This window comes from Sphaerodactylus townsendi, linkage group LG09, assembly GCF_021028975.2.
Source record: "Sphaerodactylus townsendi isolate TG3544 linkage group LG09, MPM_Stown_v2.3, whole genome shotgun sequence".
In the NCBI taxonomy this organism is placed as follows: domain Eukaryota; kingdom Metazoa; phylum Chordata; class Lepidosauria; order Squamata; family Sphaerodactylidae; genus Sphaerodactylus; species Sphaerodactylus townsendi.
This window is the reverse complement of record NC_059433.1, coordinates 78,958,134-78,980,255: the sequence shown is the minus strand read 5'-3', so window position 1 is coordinate 78,980,255 and position 22,122 is coordinate 78,958,134. Positions and strand designations below refer to the sequence as shown.

The 22,122-nt window shown below is 38.0% G+C and overlaps 1 protein-coding gene across 8 annotated transcripts in view; it reads right to left on the bottom strand.

The window, feature by feature from the left end:
* The window catches only part of TRPS1 (transcriptional repressor GATA binding 1), a 259,624-nt gene extending 238,549 nt beyond the window's left edge, over window positions 1-21,075 (bottom strand). For 2 of the 8 annotated variants that reach the window (XM_048507198.1, XM_048507202.1), the window contains exon 1: window positions 20,470-21,075. Coding sequence is in view for 3 of the 8 variants with exons in the window: in XM_048507196.1 (XP_048363153.1) it covers window positions 19,569-20,016 (448 nt within the window). In the remaining 5 variants the exon portion in view is untranslated. Of the gene's footprint in view, window positions 1-19,568; window positions 20,121-20,195; window positions 20,226-20,469 lie in introns of those variants that run through there. The other 6 variants (XM_048507197.1, XM_048507201.1, XM_048507200.1 and 3 more) reach the window with 5 other exon arrangements.
* Window positions 21,076-22,122: the final 1,047 nt, after the last annotated feature.

Here is a 22,122-nt window from a genome sequence, read left to right as displayed (position 1 = left end):
TTATTTATTTAGCCATTCTAATTTTTTTTTGCGAAAGTTCTTATCCACGTTCTCTTTAAGCGTGCCAAAATGACTAATTAAACCTCTCTATGGTTTTGCAGCCACTTCCTTGCACTTCACCGCGGATCCTCCTCCGTTCACTCCACCCATTCACTCGTCTCGTCTCCTGTCCTTAAAGCGGTAAAGTTTTATTTTCCCTTTTCTTGTTATATCGGTGACTGCTTCTTATCTCCTTATTTATTTGGGAGGTTTCTGTCTCCTGGCCCCTCTCGGTATATTCAATTAAGTTTCGCTCTTCTTCGAATTACCGGGGGTCCCTTCTCCTGTTATTTCTCCCCTCTAATTTAAGTAGTTTCCCGTTCCGTTTTGTAGCTTTATTTCCTTATATAGAAATTGGTAACATTTTAAGAAGAATTTGTGTGCTCTTTTGTAGTACAGATTTCACTAAACTGTCTATTAATACTGCAAAGTTGAAAATAGTAAAGTCTCTAGGGTTTGGTTACGTTGCTTCAAAGGGGGAAGGCTGCTCTTCCCCCGCTCCTCCACCCTTCCCCAACCGTCTCCGCGAGCTTTCCCGTCCGTTCAGGCTCCCAATTACGGATTTTCAACTCACGGACTCCCCTCAAACAGGGTTCGGCGTGGGCAGGATTTCTTCCAGCTCCTTGAAGTCTCCTACCCCCCCAATAACTTAGGGGTTCGCCGCGGTGAAGGGTGTAGAGTTCAGCAGCCTCCAAAAGGTGCTGCCGCCGCTTCTTTTTTATTCTTCATGCAGAAGAATAAAAAAGAACTGACAAAATGAGACATAGAATGTTGGTAAATTAAGATGTATATATAGTTTATATAGAGAAATTAATTCTTTGCCATTTTTAAAGTTTATGTATACTTAGACAATACCTTAACATAAATAAGAATTATACCAAGTAGATAATTTAAGTTGATTAATTTAAGTTGATTAAACTAGAATGAAATATATAAGGAACTAGCCCCCCTATATTCTTTATGGTGGGTATGTATATATATATGTATAAGAGAAATATTTGATTATAGTTAGGTAGAAGTCTACATACATGGGTAAATTATTTGTTGTAATTAGAAAATAAAAGACAATATGTGGACAACAATCAGATTTGTAGTAGAGTTATATTAACTAAGATAAATCAAGTTGATAGTTGATAAGATGAAAAAAAGAAGGGAAAATATATACATTGAACCACCCCTTATCTCACCTAGAGGGTATATAAACATGCACATTAAAAAAAAATATATAGAATAGGATATAGGACTAGTAGATTTATGTATATTTACAAATAAGATTGAATGAATGGATCAATGAAGGTTCAGAATAGAGGATGTGCATGGGTAAAAATAATATTGTAAATAAGGAAGTATAAAAATGTATATAGAGAGAGATGGGGTATGTATATGTGTAACTCTGTATATGTATATATGTAGTTGATATAGGGGATTCTATGGTTTGGTTTCGTACCCACAATTTCGAAGGAAAACAGAAAGAAAAAGGGGAAAAGGGAACATGATAAGTTGGAAGTATATTTATAGTTTTGAACTTAAAGATAGACATGAGGAGTAAATAATAAAGAATAGGTAAAACATATCAAGGATATAAGAAAGATGGTATTAAAATTGTAAATAGATTGAAGAGATGGTAAAGATATTGGCAAAGAGAGCCAAAGAGACAAAAGACAATACTGTCTTCATCACAATAAAAGGCGTTAAAATAATGAATTTGAAGATTTTAGTAAACAATATTAATGGATTAAACATACCACAAAAACGTAGGACATTTTTCCAATTCCTGTACAAAACAAAGGTGTGATATAATATGCCTTCAAGAAACGCATATTAAAAAAAAAGGATGAAGAACTTATCAAAAGGAAATCGCAGCAGGAGCTTTTTTCATGTTGCACATAAAAGAAAAAAAAGAGAGAGAATAAGCGTTATATGTTAAGCAACATCTAAAACCGATATTAAAATTAGAAGACCACTCAAGCAAGATATATTGGAGTGGAAATAAATGTGACAGGGGAGAAAATATTGCTGCTAGGGATATATGCACCCTAATGAAAAAAAGCAACAATACTATAAAAACCCTAACAAGAGTATTGATAGCAGCCTACCACTATGAAAAGGTGGTTTGCATGGGAGACTTCAATGGGATAGTCGACCCACAGAAAAGACAAGAACAACTGGCACAAAATTTAAGGAAAAAAAGAAAAGGGGTAAATAATGCCAACTCAGTAAAGTTGCACCTCAAGCTTTTTTTTCGGCATGATGGAAAGCTACCATCTAAAAAAAGATGTGTGGAGGAAAAAAATGGGGTGAGGCTGAATTTTTTTGTTCATATAGACACAATTCTGCCACCCGAATAGACATGATTTGGACATCCCCACAATTAGTGACTAAAACTAAGGATATTTCCCTATTGCCGAAAAGAATTTTTCTCTGATCATAACCCGATTTTATGGCAATTAGAATTTAATGCGAATTCATGGACATAGAGTGTGAATGATTATATTTTGGAAAATAAAAAGAAGTAGAAAGAAGAATGTAGGAAAAAAGCATAATAGAATATTTCCAATTTAATGAAGGAATAGTAGATGATGAGAAAATTATCTAGGATGCCCACAAAGCTTTCATCAGAGGAATTTTGACAAAGAAGCAAACTTAGGAAAAAAAAAAAAGAAAGACAAAAAGAGCTAATGAAAGAACTTACATCCCTGGAACAGCAACAACGACAACAACCAAGAAATAAGAAGATAACAAACCAAATTAAAATATTAAGAGATTTATTTTGACCAATGGCAATTAGAAGCCTTAGAGAAATAAGCTAAAGCTGAGATAGAAACCAAAACACTTTTTTACAATCTGAAAAATGTAGGAAAATGGATTGGCATTAAAAATAAAACAGGAAAAAGAAAGAAAGATAATAGCCAAATTAAAAGAAGGAGGCATTACTTGACAGATCAAATAATAATAATAGAAAAAATAAATAAATATTATTCAGATCTATATAAACAAGGACAACAAAATGAATTAGAAATGGGAAAATACATACTGAATAATGTAAAAGGTAGAATAGAAAAATCACATGTTAAATAAAACCTTCGATGTGGAAGAAATCCAGGAGTGCAATAATGAAGGCAAAAAAGAATAAGACCCCTGGACCAGAGTGACTATACAGCCCAATACTATATAAGGTATTTCAAGATATCCTGGTACTAGCAAATTAGCTTAGAAGTCATAAACAACGTTGCATTGACAGCTCAAATGCCAGAGACATGGAAACAAGCTAACATCAGTTTATTACCAAAAAACATCCGATGAGAACTTAACAGTAGGTGGTTTTAGACCCGATATCACTACTCAGCACAGATTATAAAATCTTTGCAGCAGTGTTGGCGCAGAGATTGCAGAATGTGAGTACAACAATATAGTAAAAAAGATCAAACTGGATTCATTAGAGGACGAAAGTATCACCGACAACATTAGAGCAGTAATTAAATACCGCCGAATTCCTGAACTGGAACCCTAGCAACAAAGCAGCTCTTATCTTCGTTGAAGTGCTGAAAAAGCGTTTGACAACATCAGTTGGCAATTTATGATACGTAAGCTACAACAAATGGGCCTGCAAGGAAGCTTTATAAAATCGATAAGCAGTATATACGACCTGCAAAGAGCTAATATAATTATAAATGGAATAAGATCGAAAGAAATACAGATACAAAAAGGTACGCGACAAGGATGCCCATGCTAAGCCATTGATATTTAACCTGGTTCTAGAGGGTTTTACTAGAAAAACTAAGAAGCAGTAATTGCTATAAAGGACTAAGGATTAAAAAAACAAATATAAAATTAAAGGGCATGCGCCCGATGATTTAGTACTCTTTTATTGGCGATCCAATGCAGAACTTAATACAAACCATTAATACAGTGGAACAATTTGGACAACAAAGCAGGATTTATCTTTAAACAGGAAAAAGACAAAAATTCTTGGCTTTAACCTAACAGAAAAAGAAAAAAAAGAAAATAACCCTAGAAACTAATATATACAAGTGGAGAAAGAGAGTAAAATACCTTGGGATAGAGATTGAAAATAATAATAACCAATTATTTAATAATAATTATAAGAAAAAATGGATGGAAATAAAAAAAAAGATCTGGTTAAAATTGAACAACTTACCCATCTCATTTACAGGAAAAAATCGAAATAGTAGAAACCATTTTACTGCCCAAGATAATGTACTTATTTCGAAACTTACCTGTTATATGGTCCAAAAACAATCACAGAATGGAAAAAAGATCCTATTGAATTTTGTTTTGGAATCAAAAGAGACATCATTATCAAGTATGTATGGATTAATAGAAAATAAAAAGAAAGCAGGCTTTGCCTATCCGAATCTTCAAACGTATTATGATGCTGCAGCGATGCTTTGGGTTCGAGACTGGATCAATTTAGATAAGGAAGAACTTTTGGAAATAGAGGGCTACAACATCAGGGCAGGCTGGCATGAATATCTCTGGCCCTGAAGAAAAGAAAAAGATAGGACTTTCAATAATCATATATTTAGGAGAGGCATTGCTAACGGTATGGGAAAAATACAAATATTCATATTATAATAGAATTACCTTACTGGTTGTCAAGAACCGAAGGTTGTTTAAATATTCAAAACAATAGCAACAAACCTTGGCTGACATACCTTGACACCCTAACTTGGACACAAGACAACACACGACTTAAAGGAAAGACAAGAGATAATAATTGGACAAGAAATGTGTGTTGGTTTTACTTATCATCAAATACAATCACAATACAGGAAGGACATGATGGAATGGACAATTAACAAAAAACCAACCGAGTTAGACAAAATATTACTGTTAGAATAAAACAAAAGACTCTCCAAATTATACAAGCTATTAGTGAATCTACAGGCGGAGAAAAGAAAATGCCAACTTAGATGTTATGGTAAAATGGGCTGGGATAAAAAAAAAAAACAATAGCATATGAAGATTGGGGTAGCTGGAAAATAAATGCAAAGTTTTCCTTGAGCCTAGAATTGAGAATTATCTTAAATTATACCACCCGATGGTACATAACTTAATTCAATTGTAAAAAATAAATAAAAACACCAATGTGAAATCATTGGCACTGTCATAAAGAGAAGAAGGAAATATGATGCATATGTGAAATTGGTTTTGTCCAAAAATTAAAAAATTTTGGTAGATAATACATGAAAATATAAAGAAAATAATGAAAACACAAAATGAATTTTGCACCAGAAATATATATTTATTGAATATAGGAATAGGAAGGATTCCTAAAATAAATATAGAACTGTTCTTATATACATGACTCTGACAGCAAAAGTCCTGATAGCCAAAAAAACTGGAAGGAGGGTCACCTAACAAAGAGAAGAATGGTTATCTAAAATAGGCGGACCATATGGATATAGATAGGCTATCAGTCAAAATTAAGGAGCTACCTTGGAATAAATTTGAGAGGACATGGAAAGATTTATCTTCAGTTTATTGAAAAGGATAAGAAACAAATATTTAGTAAGAGTGTGCTTACAGAGAGGCAAGAAGTAATGGTATAATATAATAAAAAATGTATAATATGTATATTGACTTAGATTAAATACATCATTAGAAGAAGTTATATATTTAATAAGTATAATAACTCTTATTAGTATATATTGTTTTTTTTCACTGTTTAATTCTCAGATCCAGCTAAACCAATGCGGAAGTTAAAGTTGTAAAGAGAGAAGGAACTAACCAAGCATTTTGTTTATAGACCCGGAAAAAGTTGCTTGGTAGAAACAACGTTAATTTTCTTTGTACAAACATAATTGGAATGTAATTGTTTATTTATGTGTATACTTAATTTTTTTAAACAATAAAGTTTGTGAAAACTCAAAAAAAAAAAAAAAAAATTTTTTTGTAGTTCTTAGTGACACTGAAGGTCTACAAAACAAGCGTCTTTTTTTTTCTTTTGATCGCTAGTGGTTTCAATTATGTCTATGTACTACTCAGGAAATAAACCACAAAGCAATTCTATTAAGCTGACAAGACAACAGGTTATTTAGAATAAAAGGCAGAAGGGGGGTTGCGAGATGTTATTCCTGCTTTCAGATCTATGGAATTACTAAAGCAGAATAAAATTACAAGGGACTGATTCAAAACCATTCATTCCAACTGCTTCTTAGCTAAACAAGCATCACCACAATTCTTGTGGAATTTTCTACAGCCTTGCCACGAACACAGGATGCAACTATAACTATCAGACAACTCAGGCTATGGTGTATTTACTTACGGCGCTTTCAAAACTCAGAAACAAAAAAAAGTCTAATCTTGAATTTTTTAATGTCTGCTCTAGACATAAATAGGTATCTGACTTGCAAGTCATATTTTTTCCCCAATATCTAAGGTAACTGAAGCTACCATACTTCTTTTTTCAAAAAATACAAAAAAACTTTCACTGCTATTTTGCATTTAATCCGCCTCCAAAGTTCTCAAAAACATTCCATTATTCCATTCTCACAACTTACTGAATCTCTACATCCATCAAATATACCAAGAAAGATGCAATTGGCAACAGACTGCAAAAATATTTGGAACTGTGATCAGGCAGCACTTTAAAACATTCAAATTGTGTCAAACACATTATCTCACAATATTAAGCACCACCCTATAAATTACACCAGCTTCACTAACCCCTTATAAAAGATAGTTGATGCACAGAAACAGTGATTCGCTGAAGGCAATGTACAGTAAAATCCTAAACAGACTTACAGCCTTCAATGCACACTGACTTCAATGGACAAAGAACAGTATAACTCTGGTTAGGATGACACTGTTGGCATATTCCTGTTCCAGACCAAGATTTCAACCACAGATAGTTTATGGCTCACATTCTTAGGACACTACTCCACACTAGACTGCAATCACATTTATGAAGCTTTAACCACTGATATAATTACAAGAAAAAAAAGAAATAGCCAAGGCAGGACAAATGCCTTGTGATTTGAACCTACAATAAAGCATGCAGAAGATAAGATCTTCTAATGGCTAGCAAAATAGATCTTCTATGTTCGGGCAGTGAACATCTAAATACCATCTGTTGGTAGACAATTGTCTTCAGCCCCTGCTTATGAACTTCCTAGAAGCTCTTGTCATTGCCAGAAACAGAATGCTAACCTAGATGCTCTGGTTCAGCAGGACTCTTACCCATCTCTGAGAATCGAGTTGGGGTGGGTTAGGCTTAAGAAGCTGGGACTCTCTGCCAGATATTGAGGCCTCTTTTAAAGTTGTTGAGATTTGGTGTGGACCTTCCATAAATATCCTCTTCCTCAGTCATCTGTACCATGTGGACCGGGGCTAGAAGCGACCTTGGTTGAGCGCTTCTCCACAATGGTTGTTTTGAAATGCTTTTGCACGCGCACACGCATGTGCGCGCGCACACACACACACACACAGAGGTTTCCATCAACTGATGTTTGACACTAGATCTGGACAGGAAGCCCCTTCTCCCAACTGACTTTTTAACTGTGAGGTCAGGTTCTACTCGACTATCCCACGGAACTTTACTAAGTATGCTTTAGCTGGGCATTTCTGTGGGAATATTTAGGGCTTTCTGTGGATTGCATGGGCATGTGTTGACCCGGCACTGAATCTCTACATTGGTTTCATCTGAACCTTAAACCAAGACTGCTGAACAACATATCTATATCCAGACCAACTGTTCCCAAACAACACATCTATATCCAGACCAACTGTTTGAAAACGGGTACAGATTTATTCAAACAAATTAGATTTAGGGTTGAAAATAGGGTTGAAAATAGCTATATATATATTCTGCAAGACATGAACAAATATGTTAATAATAGGACATTTTGGAGGTCATTAACAGATAGGGCCACTATCAGTCACAAGTGACTTGATGGCAAATTGTTTAGCTCTCCAGATACTATGCCGATCAATGAGCTAGAAAGTCCCATTTGTATAGCATCTTTGGTACTAGCTGTATGGTTTGGCACAGCAACTGGAACTACAGACTCCAACAAAGACCAAGTTCAGCTGGACGATCCCCTCAATTAAATATATGAATAGTGACTTAAATTCCTGTCAAATTCTTTTCTGCGCATAAGATGTTCTCATCCCCAGTCGTCACGCTTGCATCCCTGTTCATAAAATAATTTAGGCCAGCCAAATCAAACTGAAGCTTTGAGTTTGTTATCCTTTATTACTACATCCCAACACGACAAAATGAACTAAATAGTCGCTTAAGATTTCTCAACTTTTCCCGAGCCCATAAATACTCTCATCTAGATTACCTCACAAAACTCGTCACAAATAAAAATGGGACTTTGGGGAGCTATTCCCCCCCCCCCCCCCATCCCTCCCCTGTAAGTCTCTGTGTCAGAATTCTCGTTACATCACAGTAAATACTTTAAACTCATTAAGGGCTCAGAAAGGACAAAACAAACATTGTAAAAAAATGTGTAACACTTGGGGAGTTTGCACATATTTTTAGAAGGGATACATCGTATGTGTACATACACAAAGTGTAAAAAGGCTTTGAAAGGGAAGAGAAGCGGGAACAAGGCAATGAGAGACCATATCACGCTTTGCAGATGAGAGAGTGTCGCCTATATAAAAGCAGAGATCTAAAGATCATTTCTTCTTGATGGGGGAAAATGACTACTGTACAGAGGGCAGAGTTGTTTATGTTCATTCTCAAGAAACTCATACCGATACCAGTGTTGCGTTGGAAAAAAGAAACGTATGGATCACTATCAGATTATGGATTGCAACAATCTAGCAGTATACGGAAGTTTTCTCAATAGTATAATGTGGCCTCTATCAAACTAGAGGGGGAAATTGGGTGTGGTACCCAATCACTTCATTAATCTTAGTGGAAATCTTAATAGGATTGTCTCCGAAACTGGCCCACACCGAAATCAAACAGATCATTTAAAATAACCTCGCAGCATTAAGCCATCAACGTAGACAGCCTGATTCAGGCAAGACATCACAGGATAATTTTTCAAACAGATTATTTTTCAGTGTTGATCAGCTGCAAACAAGATCTTCATTAACTACCCTCAGAAGAGCGCATGCATTAGGATGCTATGATATGTATTTACAATGCCTTAAAAAGACTTTAAAGTAGTTCACAGCCCTTAAAAATACTGTGTGCTTGGCATACACCTGGTGTTAACCTAGTCATGCATAATACTGTATAGTGTATGGAATCTTTAGATGTAAAAGCAAAAACGTACTTTAGCCGTTCAGGTTGATTCTAGGGAGTCAAAACGAACCTGAAGTACACTTTGGTCCAAACTGAGGAATGCCATTCAACTCAGATGCATGCTGTTAACACCTTTGGATATAATTTATTTCCATAACACCAGAAACATGAGATTTACTATCCAAGAAGTAGTCACGTTCTTACAATATGCCTAGCCACCATGTATGGGATTAAATTACATCCAGTTATCCAAAAAGAATACAAAGTGCAAGTCCCAGCAAACTACTAATTACTCCATGGAAAGACAACTCAAAAAAGCAACTGGATGGCACTAATTTTGTATATTTGCAGCACCTCATTTGTTGGGTGGTGGGGTGAACCTGAGTAGATACACAGAACAAACTGTGCCTTTCTCTTACCATTGGAAAATTATATTATTATTTATTGTATTTCATAGACAGCCCAATCCCCGAAGGGCTCTGGGTGGTATACAGAGGCAACAGACCAACAGTATACAATAATTACACAATATAAATCACATTAAAATCGCATAAAAACCACAGCAGCATCACAGTATCCACATTTAAAAGCAGCGTCCGATCCCAAGGCTGGGAGGGGACCGGCAATGCCAACGATGGTATATAGATGGTACAGGGGACATCAAGAGGGGAGTGTATTTTTCAAAGAGCTCAGAGATGCGAACATGTAGAACTTGGACGGCAGAATTTCCTTAGTGGAGAGCCATCCATTTGGGAATTAATTTCTCCTATTTGTTGAAAAGAGCCAAAGTTATCTGACCCTCAAGGCAGAGGGAAAGAATAATCTTTTTTTGCAGAGTTTTGCCTGAAGGGGTCAGAGAGGGGAACTTTATCTGTTTTCCAGAGGTGAAAGGTTGACCCAACGTAGACCTAAACAATGGACTGCATGTTAAACCAGTCTGTTTTGTACATTATGTAAATCATTCAAATTTTTTAAAATCCTCATTTTAAAACATATTCATGGAGACAAAGTTTTGCTTTTTGCTGACTAACAAATGTACGCCATCTTCTGTAAATTTCAGGGTTGTTATTTCATAACTGATTTTTGCCAATGGAAACACTTACTGTTCTGCTGTAATGTGAAAACTACTGCACGGTGTGTAAAAGGACGCACTTCAAAAGTCATATTAAACATCATCAGATGAGATGCTGTTCTTTTCCTAATCTAAGCTACATCTGATCACGGCAACATAAACTCCAAAAGCATCCCAGTGTATTTGCACTGAGCGTTTAAAATAAGACTTACATCTAGCTTTACCCTGCAACATTAATTATAACTACAATCTTGTGTTCCATTAAAACCAATGAGGTGTTTTGCCACTGACTTCAATGGAACATGGGTACCATTTACAGATCATAACTCTGTAATAATGATGGAAAACATCAGCAGTAGAAGTCAATGTGGCTGCAGGATAGATTCTATTCAACAAACAAGTAGCACGCCAAAAACTTTCTTAGGTTTTAATAAGCATGCACTGCACACTTATTTCATACATTAGGTTAGAAACAAGTAAGCAGTTCAGGACGCATAGCACAAAAAAAACCCATACAAGAATATAGCAAGGCAGAAATAGTGTCGTGAACTTTCTGGGTGTGAGAGAGATAATCTACTGTATATAGACAGACCAAATAATTCCCTATACTTTATACTATACTATATATTCCCTATATACTATACTATATATTCCCTATACTATATATTTCAAAACAATTCAGATATTTACACTGTTAAATCACTCCTCATTTTAGACAGACACTACTGCCAACAGTGGGGGCGGTGGGGGGTACACAAATCAAAATATGTTACCTTTGTTCAAACAATACTGCTGTTCATTATATAATGCAAACTGTCATACTTAATCTCTCAGGAACCCAGAAATGGTAGGTTCCTGGCCCAGAGGTGGTTTGAAATGGTTTGAGGCAAAACTGAAGCACAGCATTAAAATAAATCTTGTACAGGAAGATAAGCGTAATGGGTGAACTTTTTCATGCATCTTCCATAGTCAGGTTTTTAAGCCACCCAAATGGAGGTTTTCTTTTCAATAAAAAATAAGATGTAAAACAGAGGAAAATTTTTTAAAAAAATAGATTTGGAAATAAACTAACAACACGGAAATAAAACCAACACTCCGCATTAAACATGGTCAACATGCGGAGAAGGAAAAGATGGCAGAAGGGATTTTATCGTCACATTCAACAATCCCCTACATTAAAAAAAAAAAACCTTCCAAAAAAGCACACAAAAGACTCAGCGTTCCTCACATGCTAACTCATTTTTCTTGCACAAAGTTTTTTTTAAAAAAAAACTTATTTACTGCATACTGAAAATTCAGTGGTGGAATTTGCCACCCCAAGTCTGAAGTGGTACAGACCCTCCCACCTCGGGGTTTTGTGGCATATTTAGAGTCAGCATAAGTGTTTTGCACAGAAAAAGGGCTTTTCAACAACTTTTTTCTCCCTCGTTATTAAACTAATTAAGTTACATGTTAGGAGAAGAGGCAATGACTCTCAAAAATTCAGCCTCCTTAATCTGGAAGACTCCTAGCTAAATCATGAAAAAAAAAATAGAACACTTCAACACTGTGATATCTCAACATTACAACAAATAATTTCCAGATATTATTGATATCTGTTGTGATGGGCTGAAACTGGAAAACTATTCATTCTGAAAAATAAATTAATGAGAAAATCAGATTGAACAACTATGCAATGCTAGGTACCAATCTATATTTTGCAAGGAAATTAATATATAATTCAGACCACAAACTGATTAAAATAAACTATCAGGACTGAAACCAAGGTGAATCCTGTCGCTGTTAACAAAACTAAATAGGATTTAAAGTGTGTACTTCATTTACACTGTGCTGTAGAATCTATTGTTGCTATATAGAACATAAGTTAACAGGATATTGAATCGGAACACTTTTATATCATAAAAATGGACAGGACATTCACAACTGTCTACTTCTAGATAGTGACTTAAAAATATAGTTGCATTAGCTTTGATAAAAATCCTACATGTCAATCCTGAAACCATTACTAAATCGCACTCATATCTACGTGAGTTTTTCCTCAAGCAAGATTGTCAGATGTAGCCCAACAATGAGCTTCTACGGATGAGAAAGTTCTGGAATACAGAGACACCGAACCAAAGGCTAAAAATCGAGACATGTCTAGGATCTGAACTCCAGGGAGAATTGACATTTTAAAGAGTGGTGCCACTGAATTATAGTTCTCCACTTTGGGTGGGGTACCCTTCAACTGGGTGGAGTGCCTCCCCTAAAGGAAGGAAAATTTGGCACAAGCTGTCTCGGCCTTTGAGAGTTTCCCAACTTTGCCAACTTATGAAGTCGCCCCAGCGTCAAACGCACCAAAACGTCTCTTCCTTAATTTATGTTGTGCTAGCATGAAAAAAAGACAGGCTTATTGTGCTAGCATGAAAAAAGACAGGCTTAGGGACTGGGAGTAAAAAGGCATACGAAGGAAGAAGATTATGAAGCAAGTAATATCATATGTAATATTTTTAAAAGTACGAAATGTTGAAAATGAATAGTTTAAAAAGTTAAAATTGCTATCATGCACCGTGTAGATTTATAGGTGGGTAGTTTTTCTTCTTCATAGTGTCATATTTGCAAGGGGGGAAAGTGTAAAATAAATAACAGATTGAACAAAAGAATGAATGTATGTTTAAATGAATCGTCTGTGATTTATTGGAAACTGGCTGATTATTCTTCTTTGAATTTTTTTGTTCTGTTTACATGGTTCTTCCCCTTCATTAACAGGTGTAAATTATTCTTCGACATATTAAAAGTACTAATTTGACTTACTAATGATTATCAATCCCAGGTGATCTAATTCTCCAATTTAAAGAAGAGGAAGAACAAGGGAAAAGAGAAAAGGGAGGCATTTCAAAGCTCCTTAGGGAAACTTTAATTTTTAAAAAACAGCTGAAGTTACCATTACCTGAAATGCACCGACATTCACAAAGCGCACTTGAAGATACATAACAAAACGCAGCAGAGAAAGTTTTAAAAACTATTGAAAAACAAGAATCAAAATAACTCTATCAACAGGGTCTTTCTTCTTCTGGCCACAAACCCAGTTTGACTTGAGTCGTTTTTTAAAAAATGGCAGTTAGGCCACTAAAACCAATCCAGAACATTATTAAAAGTTAAAAGCTACCAATTACTTCTGTCTGTTCTTTTAAAGCGAAGTTTGGCATTACGTCAGTTTAAAGAAAACAAGAGGGAGAGAGAGAGAGAGCAAGAAACAGGGAGAGAAAGTTTCCTTCTTGCATAAATAAAACCACCAGGGAAAGGTGTCTAGCCTCTTGTAAAGGCTTTATTGCACATTTTTAAAAGGACCAGTACATTTGGAAAAAATTAAATATTTTTGTAAAATAAATTTCAGAGGGGAAAAAAGTCATTCTGCACTGAGGGAAATTCTCAAGCATCACCCGCAACTCTGGAATTAAAAAATGTCTGCGAATACAGAGCTTGTCAGTTGCGAAGCTAAGCAACGATAATATAATTCAACTCACCCAAACATTTGAAGTGGTACAGAGGATTTAGCAATGGACACTAACCCAAGATTCACAGGTGTATCTTGGGATACAGGTGTCTGTTTAGCAACACACAACACTTTTGACAAATTGTAACACAACGACGACAACAAATTGTACCACGCAACTCGTTAGACAAAAATGTACAAGATGACTGTGATCACATCAAAAATCTGGTAAGAAGATTAGAAAAGGCTATGAAGTGATCAACTAAAGTTATTAGGCCTTTTCCATGCACAGACAGAATTTTTTTAAAAAGCAAACGGAATTGAACAGCTCTAGCATGATTGAGATCATGTCGAAAGTCTGATCAGGAGATTAGAAAATGCTACAAAGTGATCTACTAAAGTCAACTGTCCTTTTACAAATATACAGAACGTTTAAAAAGCATGCGGAACTGAAGAACTTTAACATGGCATTTCATATTACTCTTTATAAGGGAGCCATTTCATACTTGGTCATCTCAAGCTGCATGTAATTCATCCTCACATAAAAGACAAAATTAGTAACTGTACTAGACGGAGTCATATGGAAGTAACAGTACTAAGATAAGTGCAGATAAGTGAGAAAAGTTCTTGACAGTTCTAGGGTGTCCATCATAGATTCCACTTTGAGGAGCTTGTGGAATTTTATTCAGGTACTCTTATGACCCCATTCAAAGCCTTCTAAGGTAAAGAGGCATACTTCTTGTCAACATATCTGGTATGAATATAAAGAATTGGGCTAAGCAGTGGCAAGCTACCACAGTACACCACTATTTTGAGTGATGCATGAGGAAAAACTTTGAAGACAACTATACGATGGGTCAATATGACCCATCTGGCTGGATCTGGCTGGATCTTTTAAAAAACATACTGAAAATCAATGCACGGGTAAGATTAAATCCTAGGCAAATCTTTACAATACAATGGTTTACATTTTTGAGCTACTCTAAAAGCCATGATACACACTTAATCCATTACAAACTTATGTAAGCCAAAAGTCCCACTGAAGTCCATACGCTATCAAAAGGATCAGAGAGATCTCAGGATTTTCATCAAAAACTGGAATTAACTTGGCTTAAATCCATTCCCCTTAAATCTAGTTGGTCTTTCAACTGTGCTGATAGTGCATTAAACTGTTTTAGCCCAAATGACATTAATGGTACAAAATTAGCTTAAATTTAGTTACTACAGTTTGACATTCTGATAGTTCGTCTTGGTTTCCTCATTTCAACTGTCAAAAATCAGGGTAACAAAAGAACTACAAAGTTTCCTCTCAGTTCTTCATTATACTGAAAGTAATCACAAAACTATCAAAATAGCTAATGTACTTGGGTGGAAATTTTAACTATCAAACTTAAATCTTACCTTTGGTGTGTCAGAATATCAGTTCCAAAGGTATGATACTTGTTTTTAAAAAGATCTATCGTCTTTAAAATAGGGAAGATAATTTGTCAATATGGACAGGCAAAGATAATATGATGTAACCAACATTTCTTATGGCCAGTTGGCAATGGTATTCATCAAAAGCAAAATTATTAAAACTTTTCAACATGGCTGCAAACTTTAACCAGTAGATCAATCAACTAAAGTTTGTTGATTATTGGTAAGGGGAAGTTTCAATCTATAGGTCTGACCTTTCTGCTTTTCTTTTGGATTTTACTCTATTTCTGGTGTGCTACACTTAATAGGAAATGGGAAGGAAAATGTTAAAGATGGTCCTTCCTTCTAACAATAGTGGAAAGTTTCTTCAATACTTCAAAGCAGCACCTATTTAATATAAGTGTTTTGGCAAAGTGCAAATGCAGATAAATTTATTTGATGTTAATCAATTAATTGATTTGAGAGGATAATCAGCTGAAAATTGATTGATAGCTGTAGCTGTATTATAGTTTATAATAATTATTAATATCTGAAATAAAACTGATCTTCCATTTTTTGGGACATTGACAGAAATCAACAAAGATTTCTCTGTACCTAAAAAAAAATCAAACAAACCTAGTTTTAATCACCTACATTTTGAATTGTGAAGTGCAATACTTGGGACAGAAAACACTACGTTTACAGTTACCCAAGACTGCCAAAAATACAAATCTAAACTACCTCACTAGTTGTCTTGAGGAAACTAAATGAAGCAAAGATAAACACCAACTGGAAAGTTGTCAGTCTGAAGGAATGAATAGCTTCATTTTACGCACTAACCCCAAATCCTAACATCAGAATATATTGCTCTTCAAAGCCAATGCCCTAACCAAGCCCCCGATTCCAAGCACATTACTCAAAAAGTAAGTCTCATTGATTTCAGTGAAATCTGAATCGACCAAAGCATTCCTAGGATTGTGGCCTATGAATTCCTTGAATTTATTTTTTCAACAGAAAACACCATTAAAATGTCAATAATTGCCATTTAGCATTTCTGTAGACAACCCCCCTGTTTTAGACCCTTCAACTAGATGTGTTAAAAATGGTTAACCATAAACTTTCTCAAATATTTCACAACAAACTTCAGAGCTTTTTGCACACTTTGAGTACAGCAACATTACTTCTGTTGCCACAGGAAAGCTCTGACCATGTCTCCAGATAAGTTATTAGATTCAAGTTTTGCAAATCAGTAATACTCAAGCACATGCATTCATACTTTAATGTTTACACAAAATTGTCAATTACAGAAAAATATTATTAGCAATAGTAAAAAACACATTTTTAAAACTTTGTAAATAGTTTTCAGAAGACAGCGTTCTTGACTTACTAACTTCACACACTCCAAGTTCTAAAAGCTGAAGGTTTAGGTCACTTTCATGCAACTGTTCCACAAAGGGAACTATCTTCATAACTCAACAGCAAGAAGTAACTAGTCAACATACTCTTAATGATTTGGAAAGTTAAGATACTCCTTTAGAGTATCAAAGAGCATGAAAAACAAAATATGGTCTGAATACTAAAATCCAATGAGCAGCCACTGTACGAATTTCTTCCATAAAAACTGTTGCTTTTTATTATTAGAGCTGCAGAATTGCAAACAGTCTATGCATATACATTCTCCAAGCACATATTCGAACATAAAAAATGAATCGCAGGAAAAAATGTGATAATATTGAAATACCAAGCAATTACTTGGGAGTCAATCCCATTTAATCCAGTGGGATTTCCTTCGAAGTAAACATGCTTAGGATCACAGTGTATAAATGATACATCAAATACAACAAGAAAAACTGAAATGGTCATATTCTTTATGCAGTATGGGCTATGTACGTTCACACAAAAAACAAAATATACTGTATAATTTCATGAGTGTCTTGATTTTCCAGCGAGACACACAGAATCAATATACATACACAAATGCATTTCCATAAAATAAAACAGCGAGTTTCATTGCTGGAAAGAATGAACAGCATATGCCACAAGACCAGAAAACACCATTGTGAGTTGTGACCACGCATACGAAAACCTACGAAGACAAATCTGGACGACATAAGACTGCTGTGACATAAGATCACATTTTCCAGGTGCTTACGTGGAAAAGGCACAGCGAGTGGCATCCAACTACTCTAGCATAAACAGTGGCCAAAATTTTGGCCAGTAACTTATACGCGTCACAATAAAATGTGTGTGTTAGGGCCAAAGTTTCAGAACCCTACCTGGGTCACACCACCGTCAACGAAAGGCCAGTGACAGCAACCAGAATGTTGTCACAAGCTGTTTGTCATACCTTTAACCAATCAGGCTCCATAAAAAGTAAATTTATGTTCTACACCACTGTCACCCACCAGGAGTAGCGCAGTGGATCACAAAAACCTTTCCTTTCAGAGACAGCCCCTAAAATTAATCACGTCAATCTCAGGCGTCAATATGGTGCTGGAGATTTGAGAATTTCTATGAAGTTCAGCAGCTACAGAATATCACAACATAGGTGACTTGTTATCTATAATCTATGGCTTAACCAACACTTAGAACTTTAAAAAAAAAACCAGAAAGAACTCCTATCCTTTTCGAAGAAACAAAGACTGCTCAACTTATTCAGATGAGCCATATTGGTAACAAACTTTCACAACAGTTGTTGGGAGGAAAAAAAGACTGTTGATATCATTTCCAGACGGTTTTGTCAGTATCACGATTTACAGGAAATAGTTAATGCACTCAAAAAAGCCTTATATTTACTTGTAAAGCCAAAAAAAAGGACTTTAAAAAACTCTCTTTAGACATTTACTCCTCTTGAAATTTTTAATATGTCACTCTAGTGAGATATTTGAGAAAGCTTTCTCACCTCCCGGACATATTGTGAACATGGGAACTGTGCTACCTTCTGTTCTGTAAAGGACTACAGCAAACTTTTATTCTTGTTTTGTCACCAGCTTGCATCCCTAACTGACATTTATATCCTTAAGAGAAATGGTACATTCTACAAGGTTCTTTTTTTAAATAAAAAAAAACTACACTTTTCATGAAAAGAGATCGGAAAGTGAATAGCAACACGTTGGAAGACTGCTTTTTAACATGACCCAACCTCCCAAAGTTTGAACAGAACGCTAGCCCAGAGTTAAAGTCAGAACGTTTCATACCATAGGTTTGCGCCCTACTTATTTTTTACAAATATCATTACGAAGCGGCACGGTTCCCAGGGTGCTAAAAACTGCACATAACCACGAGAAGATTTACCACCCCATTATAATGCTTCTTCTACTTCCCTCCGAGCACTTTTATGTTTTCCCCCAACTGTAATCCCTCCAACTTTCTCCCATTGATTCATGGTCATTTTTTCAAGGGGATGAATGAAGCCCTGGACATATTTACTCCATCACTTGCCATCTGCTTTTGTTGTTGTTTTCTTTCAGTCAATGAAACTCAGAGGTTTGACATTTGGGGATGCGGGGGGGGGGGGGGGGATAGCTGTCTGACTTTCTATGTACTTTTGGTCTGGTTTAGTGCTCCCAAAATTGGAGGGGAGGGGAGAGAAGGCAAAAGGCCCCAGGTCTTCAAATTAACAGTCTGTTTTAAAAACAATTAAAGCTGCTATGTTAAAAAAAAAACCACCACCACCCCCAAAATAAAAAATCAAGAGAAACACAGGGCCCAAGAACCCCCCTGGAAGTAATACTGAGTCAGTGTCCCTTTCTGATCAAAGGCAGAGATCAGAAGAAACCCAAAGGAGTAGAAAGTGTCAAATATGCAGCCCCCCCTCAAACACCAGCAAACTTTCCTTCCTGGAGCTTTTAATAATAAACCACTTCGCGTTTCCCACCCCCCCCCCCCTTCCCCTTCCTTTCACAACTCACTATCTGCAATCAATCTTCTCCCCTTAAAAGTATTAGAAAAGTTTTCACCTCTATATTCATTCAGGTCTTTCAAAAGACATGGGGGGGGGGGGGAGTCCTGTCACATAGATCTCAAGTGTAGGCAAAAAAGAGGGGGGGGGGCAGAAGAAGCCAGCCAGACAAAGTAAGTTATAGCAATCCTGGGGGAAGAGAGCAGGGGGTCTTGGCCTTTCAGGAGCAAAAGTTTTCACTCCCCTGAAAGATGCAATCGCCACCAAAATGTCACCTCTTTCCAGAAAGGAGGAGGCGAGGCAGGAAACCTGGGCGGCAATCTTTCCCTCCTTCCCAATTCTATCAATACTCTAAGAGCCACATGCTTTTCTCCCCCTGGGGGAGATCTCTCCTCCCCCCCCCCCCTCACCAGCAAGCTGCACACAAAACCCAGAAGTCCAAACACACACTGCAACTTACTACTGTTCATGATGGTCTCCCCTCTTGAGCTTGGGCTGTCGTCAGGATCCCCATTTAAAAGAGGGGAGGGCAGACAATTGTGTTTTTTAAGAGAAAAAAACACCTTCCTCCGGCTGCAAACCAAACCACTGGAAAAGTCTGCGCTCTCTGGACGCCGGATTTGCAATCCCAGCCAAACTGATCGCCCCGCACTGGACTCCCTGCTTCTTCTTTTTTTTTTTTCTAGATGGAGGGGAATTAAATCAAAGCTGTGCACATAACAAAAGGGGAGGGGAGTCCGAAAAGACACCAGCCGCTTTAGAAGTTCTTGTCTGGGGGGGGGGGGAGAGGAGGGGGCGAAGGGGGAAGGGCTTCCCTTGGGCTCCTCTCCTCGGCTGCTGAACTTGACCCCCGCTGACTCCGCCGACGGGGCTACTGCAAGTTTGCAAGTCGCCAGTTTCCCAGGCATCAGCACATGGTTGGGACCCACAAAAGAGGGGGGAGAGCAGGAGAAGGAGGGGGGAGGTTAAAACCCCCCACCCCACCCGGCAAAAGTCTGTGAAACCCGAGACGTTTGTGCTTCTGCTTTTCACACTCTTTTGCAAACCCCCCCCCTTTAAGAAAAGAGAGAGAGAGAGAGAAACTCACCGCCACCCCCCTGCTTTCCCATCAGCTCCATCTCTGTTTTTCCCTCTCTGCAAAATGCACACAATGTACGGTCGCAAGATCCAGCCCCCCCCCCCCCCTCCGGCTGTTACACACGCAGTTATCAGGAAGGGGCTTTGGACCCCCCCCCCCGGATGTCCACCTCTGACCCCCCCCCCGCCACACACGAGCCACACACGCAACACGCTCTCTCCTCTGTCCAAGCCCCCCCCTTCAATCTCACTCTCCCCCCCCCACACACACACAGCCCGCTTACCTGTTGATTAATCAGCAATAATAATAACAATAATAATAACCTCAGCAGCGCAGAAGATGGAGGCGCCGCCGCTTGAGCCATGAAACGTCTCTCCGTTGTTTGCAACCAGAGTTGAGCTTGGGATTATTTTGGAACCGGCGGCGGGGGGGGGGGGGGGGGAAAGGAGGAAGGAAGGAAGGAGGAGGAAAAGCGGAGAGAGGAGGAGGAGGAGGAGGAAGGAGGGAGGGGGGCTGGAGGGGGGGAGATCTGCCTTCCCACCCCCCCTTCCTCGACCCCCCCTTTGGGGATGGGGAGAGAGAGAGAGAGAAAACGGGGGGAAGAAGCGCAGGACCTGGATGTGGCTCGGGTCTGTTTGCAAAAGAGGCAGGCAGGGAGGCAGGCAGGCAGGCAGCCGGGCGGGCTTCCAGTGGAAACAAACAAGCCCCCCAAAAAGCAGCAGCAGGGAGAGAGGAGGGGGGAGAAGGCTGGGGCGGGGGGGAGAGATTGCAAGCAGATCAGGGCTTTATCAGCAACGTTATCGCTTGTCAGGACCTCGGTCTCCGCGCATTACGTCAGTTGCAAGACACCCAACACTATTAATATCAAAGGGAGCCTTGGCGAGGGAGAAAGCGCCACCCCAGACGGAGAGCCCTTAAAGAGACAGCGCAGGCGGCCCCTGGTTGCCGCTGCCGGCCCTGGCCCGGCCTCCTCCGGCGGCTCCTCCTTCTCCTTGCTCACAGCAGCCGCTGGGGGAAAAGGAGGCTGGGGGGGAGAAGCCGATCCTTGCCCCCGTGTAGATCTGTGCGGGAGACCCAAGCAGGGCGCGTAGAGTAAAGGTGGCTTTTGCAGGCGTGCTTCCACTTTTGGCACGGGAGGGGAGACTTCCTTGCAAAGGGCAGGCACGCCACAGGAAGTTTTTTCTCTCTCTTTTTTCTCTTTTTTTAAAAAAAGTTTTTGCATGATTCAAATGTTTACTAGGGAACCGGGGTGCGTGGGGGGTCTTGGATCTGCGCGGGTTTTGTTGCGCAGGGGCGCACGCACCCGCGCAGGGGAGGACCCGGCTGCCCAAAACGCGCGCCTCTGCTCTGGGCGCGGGGTCCAAGATGGGTTTTAAGAAGTCACAGAAAAGTTTTCCCCCCACTTTCTTCGGGGAAGGGGGAAGAAATTAAAGGAAAAGGGACATCTGGAATAGGGGATGGGAAGTCTTTGGCCACTGGGAAAGGAAAGGGGGAAGCCTGTGAGATTTTTAACAGCCCAGACTGGAAAATTAGTACTGCAATATAGCTTGTTGTATTTTTAAAAGCTGCTTTTGAACTATGTATATCAAATTAGTTATAAATTAAGGTAATCCTAAATAGGGTGTCATAGAAAGCTAATGGTTATTGTTCACACAGCTGAGTTTTATCACATCCATGCATAAAACAGTTTTGGACTGAGCTGAGGTATGGCTTATAACAGTCTAATTCAGCTATCGGTTGTATGTTTTAACAGAATCTTTCTAAGTTACAAAAATATAATTTCTCATCCTGTAAAATACCAAAATACCCCACTACCACCACCAAATCTCTGAGGAAAAACTCTTCCGGAATGCGTCTTTTAATCTACAATGAAAATCAGTGGAAACATATTCAAGATATTTGGGGACCTTAATTTGATATAGTCTGAAGATCTCTT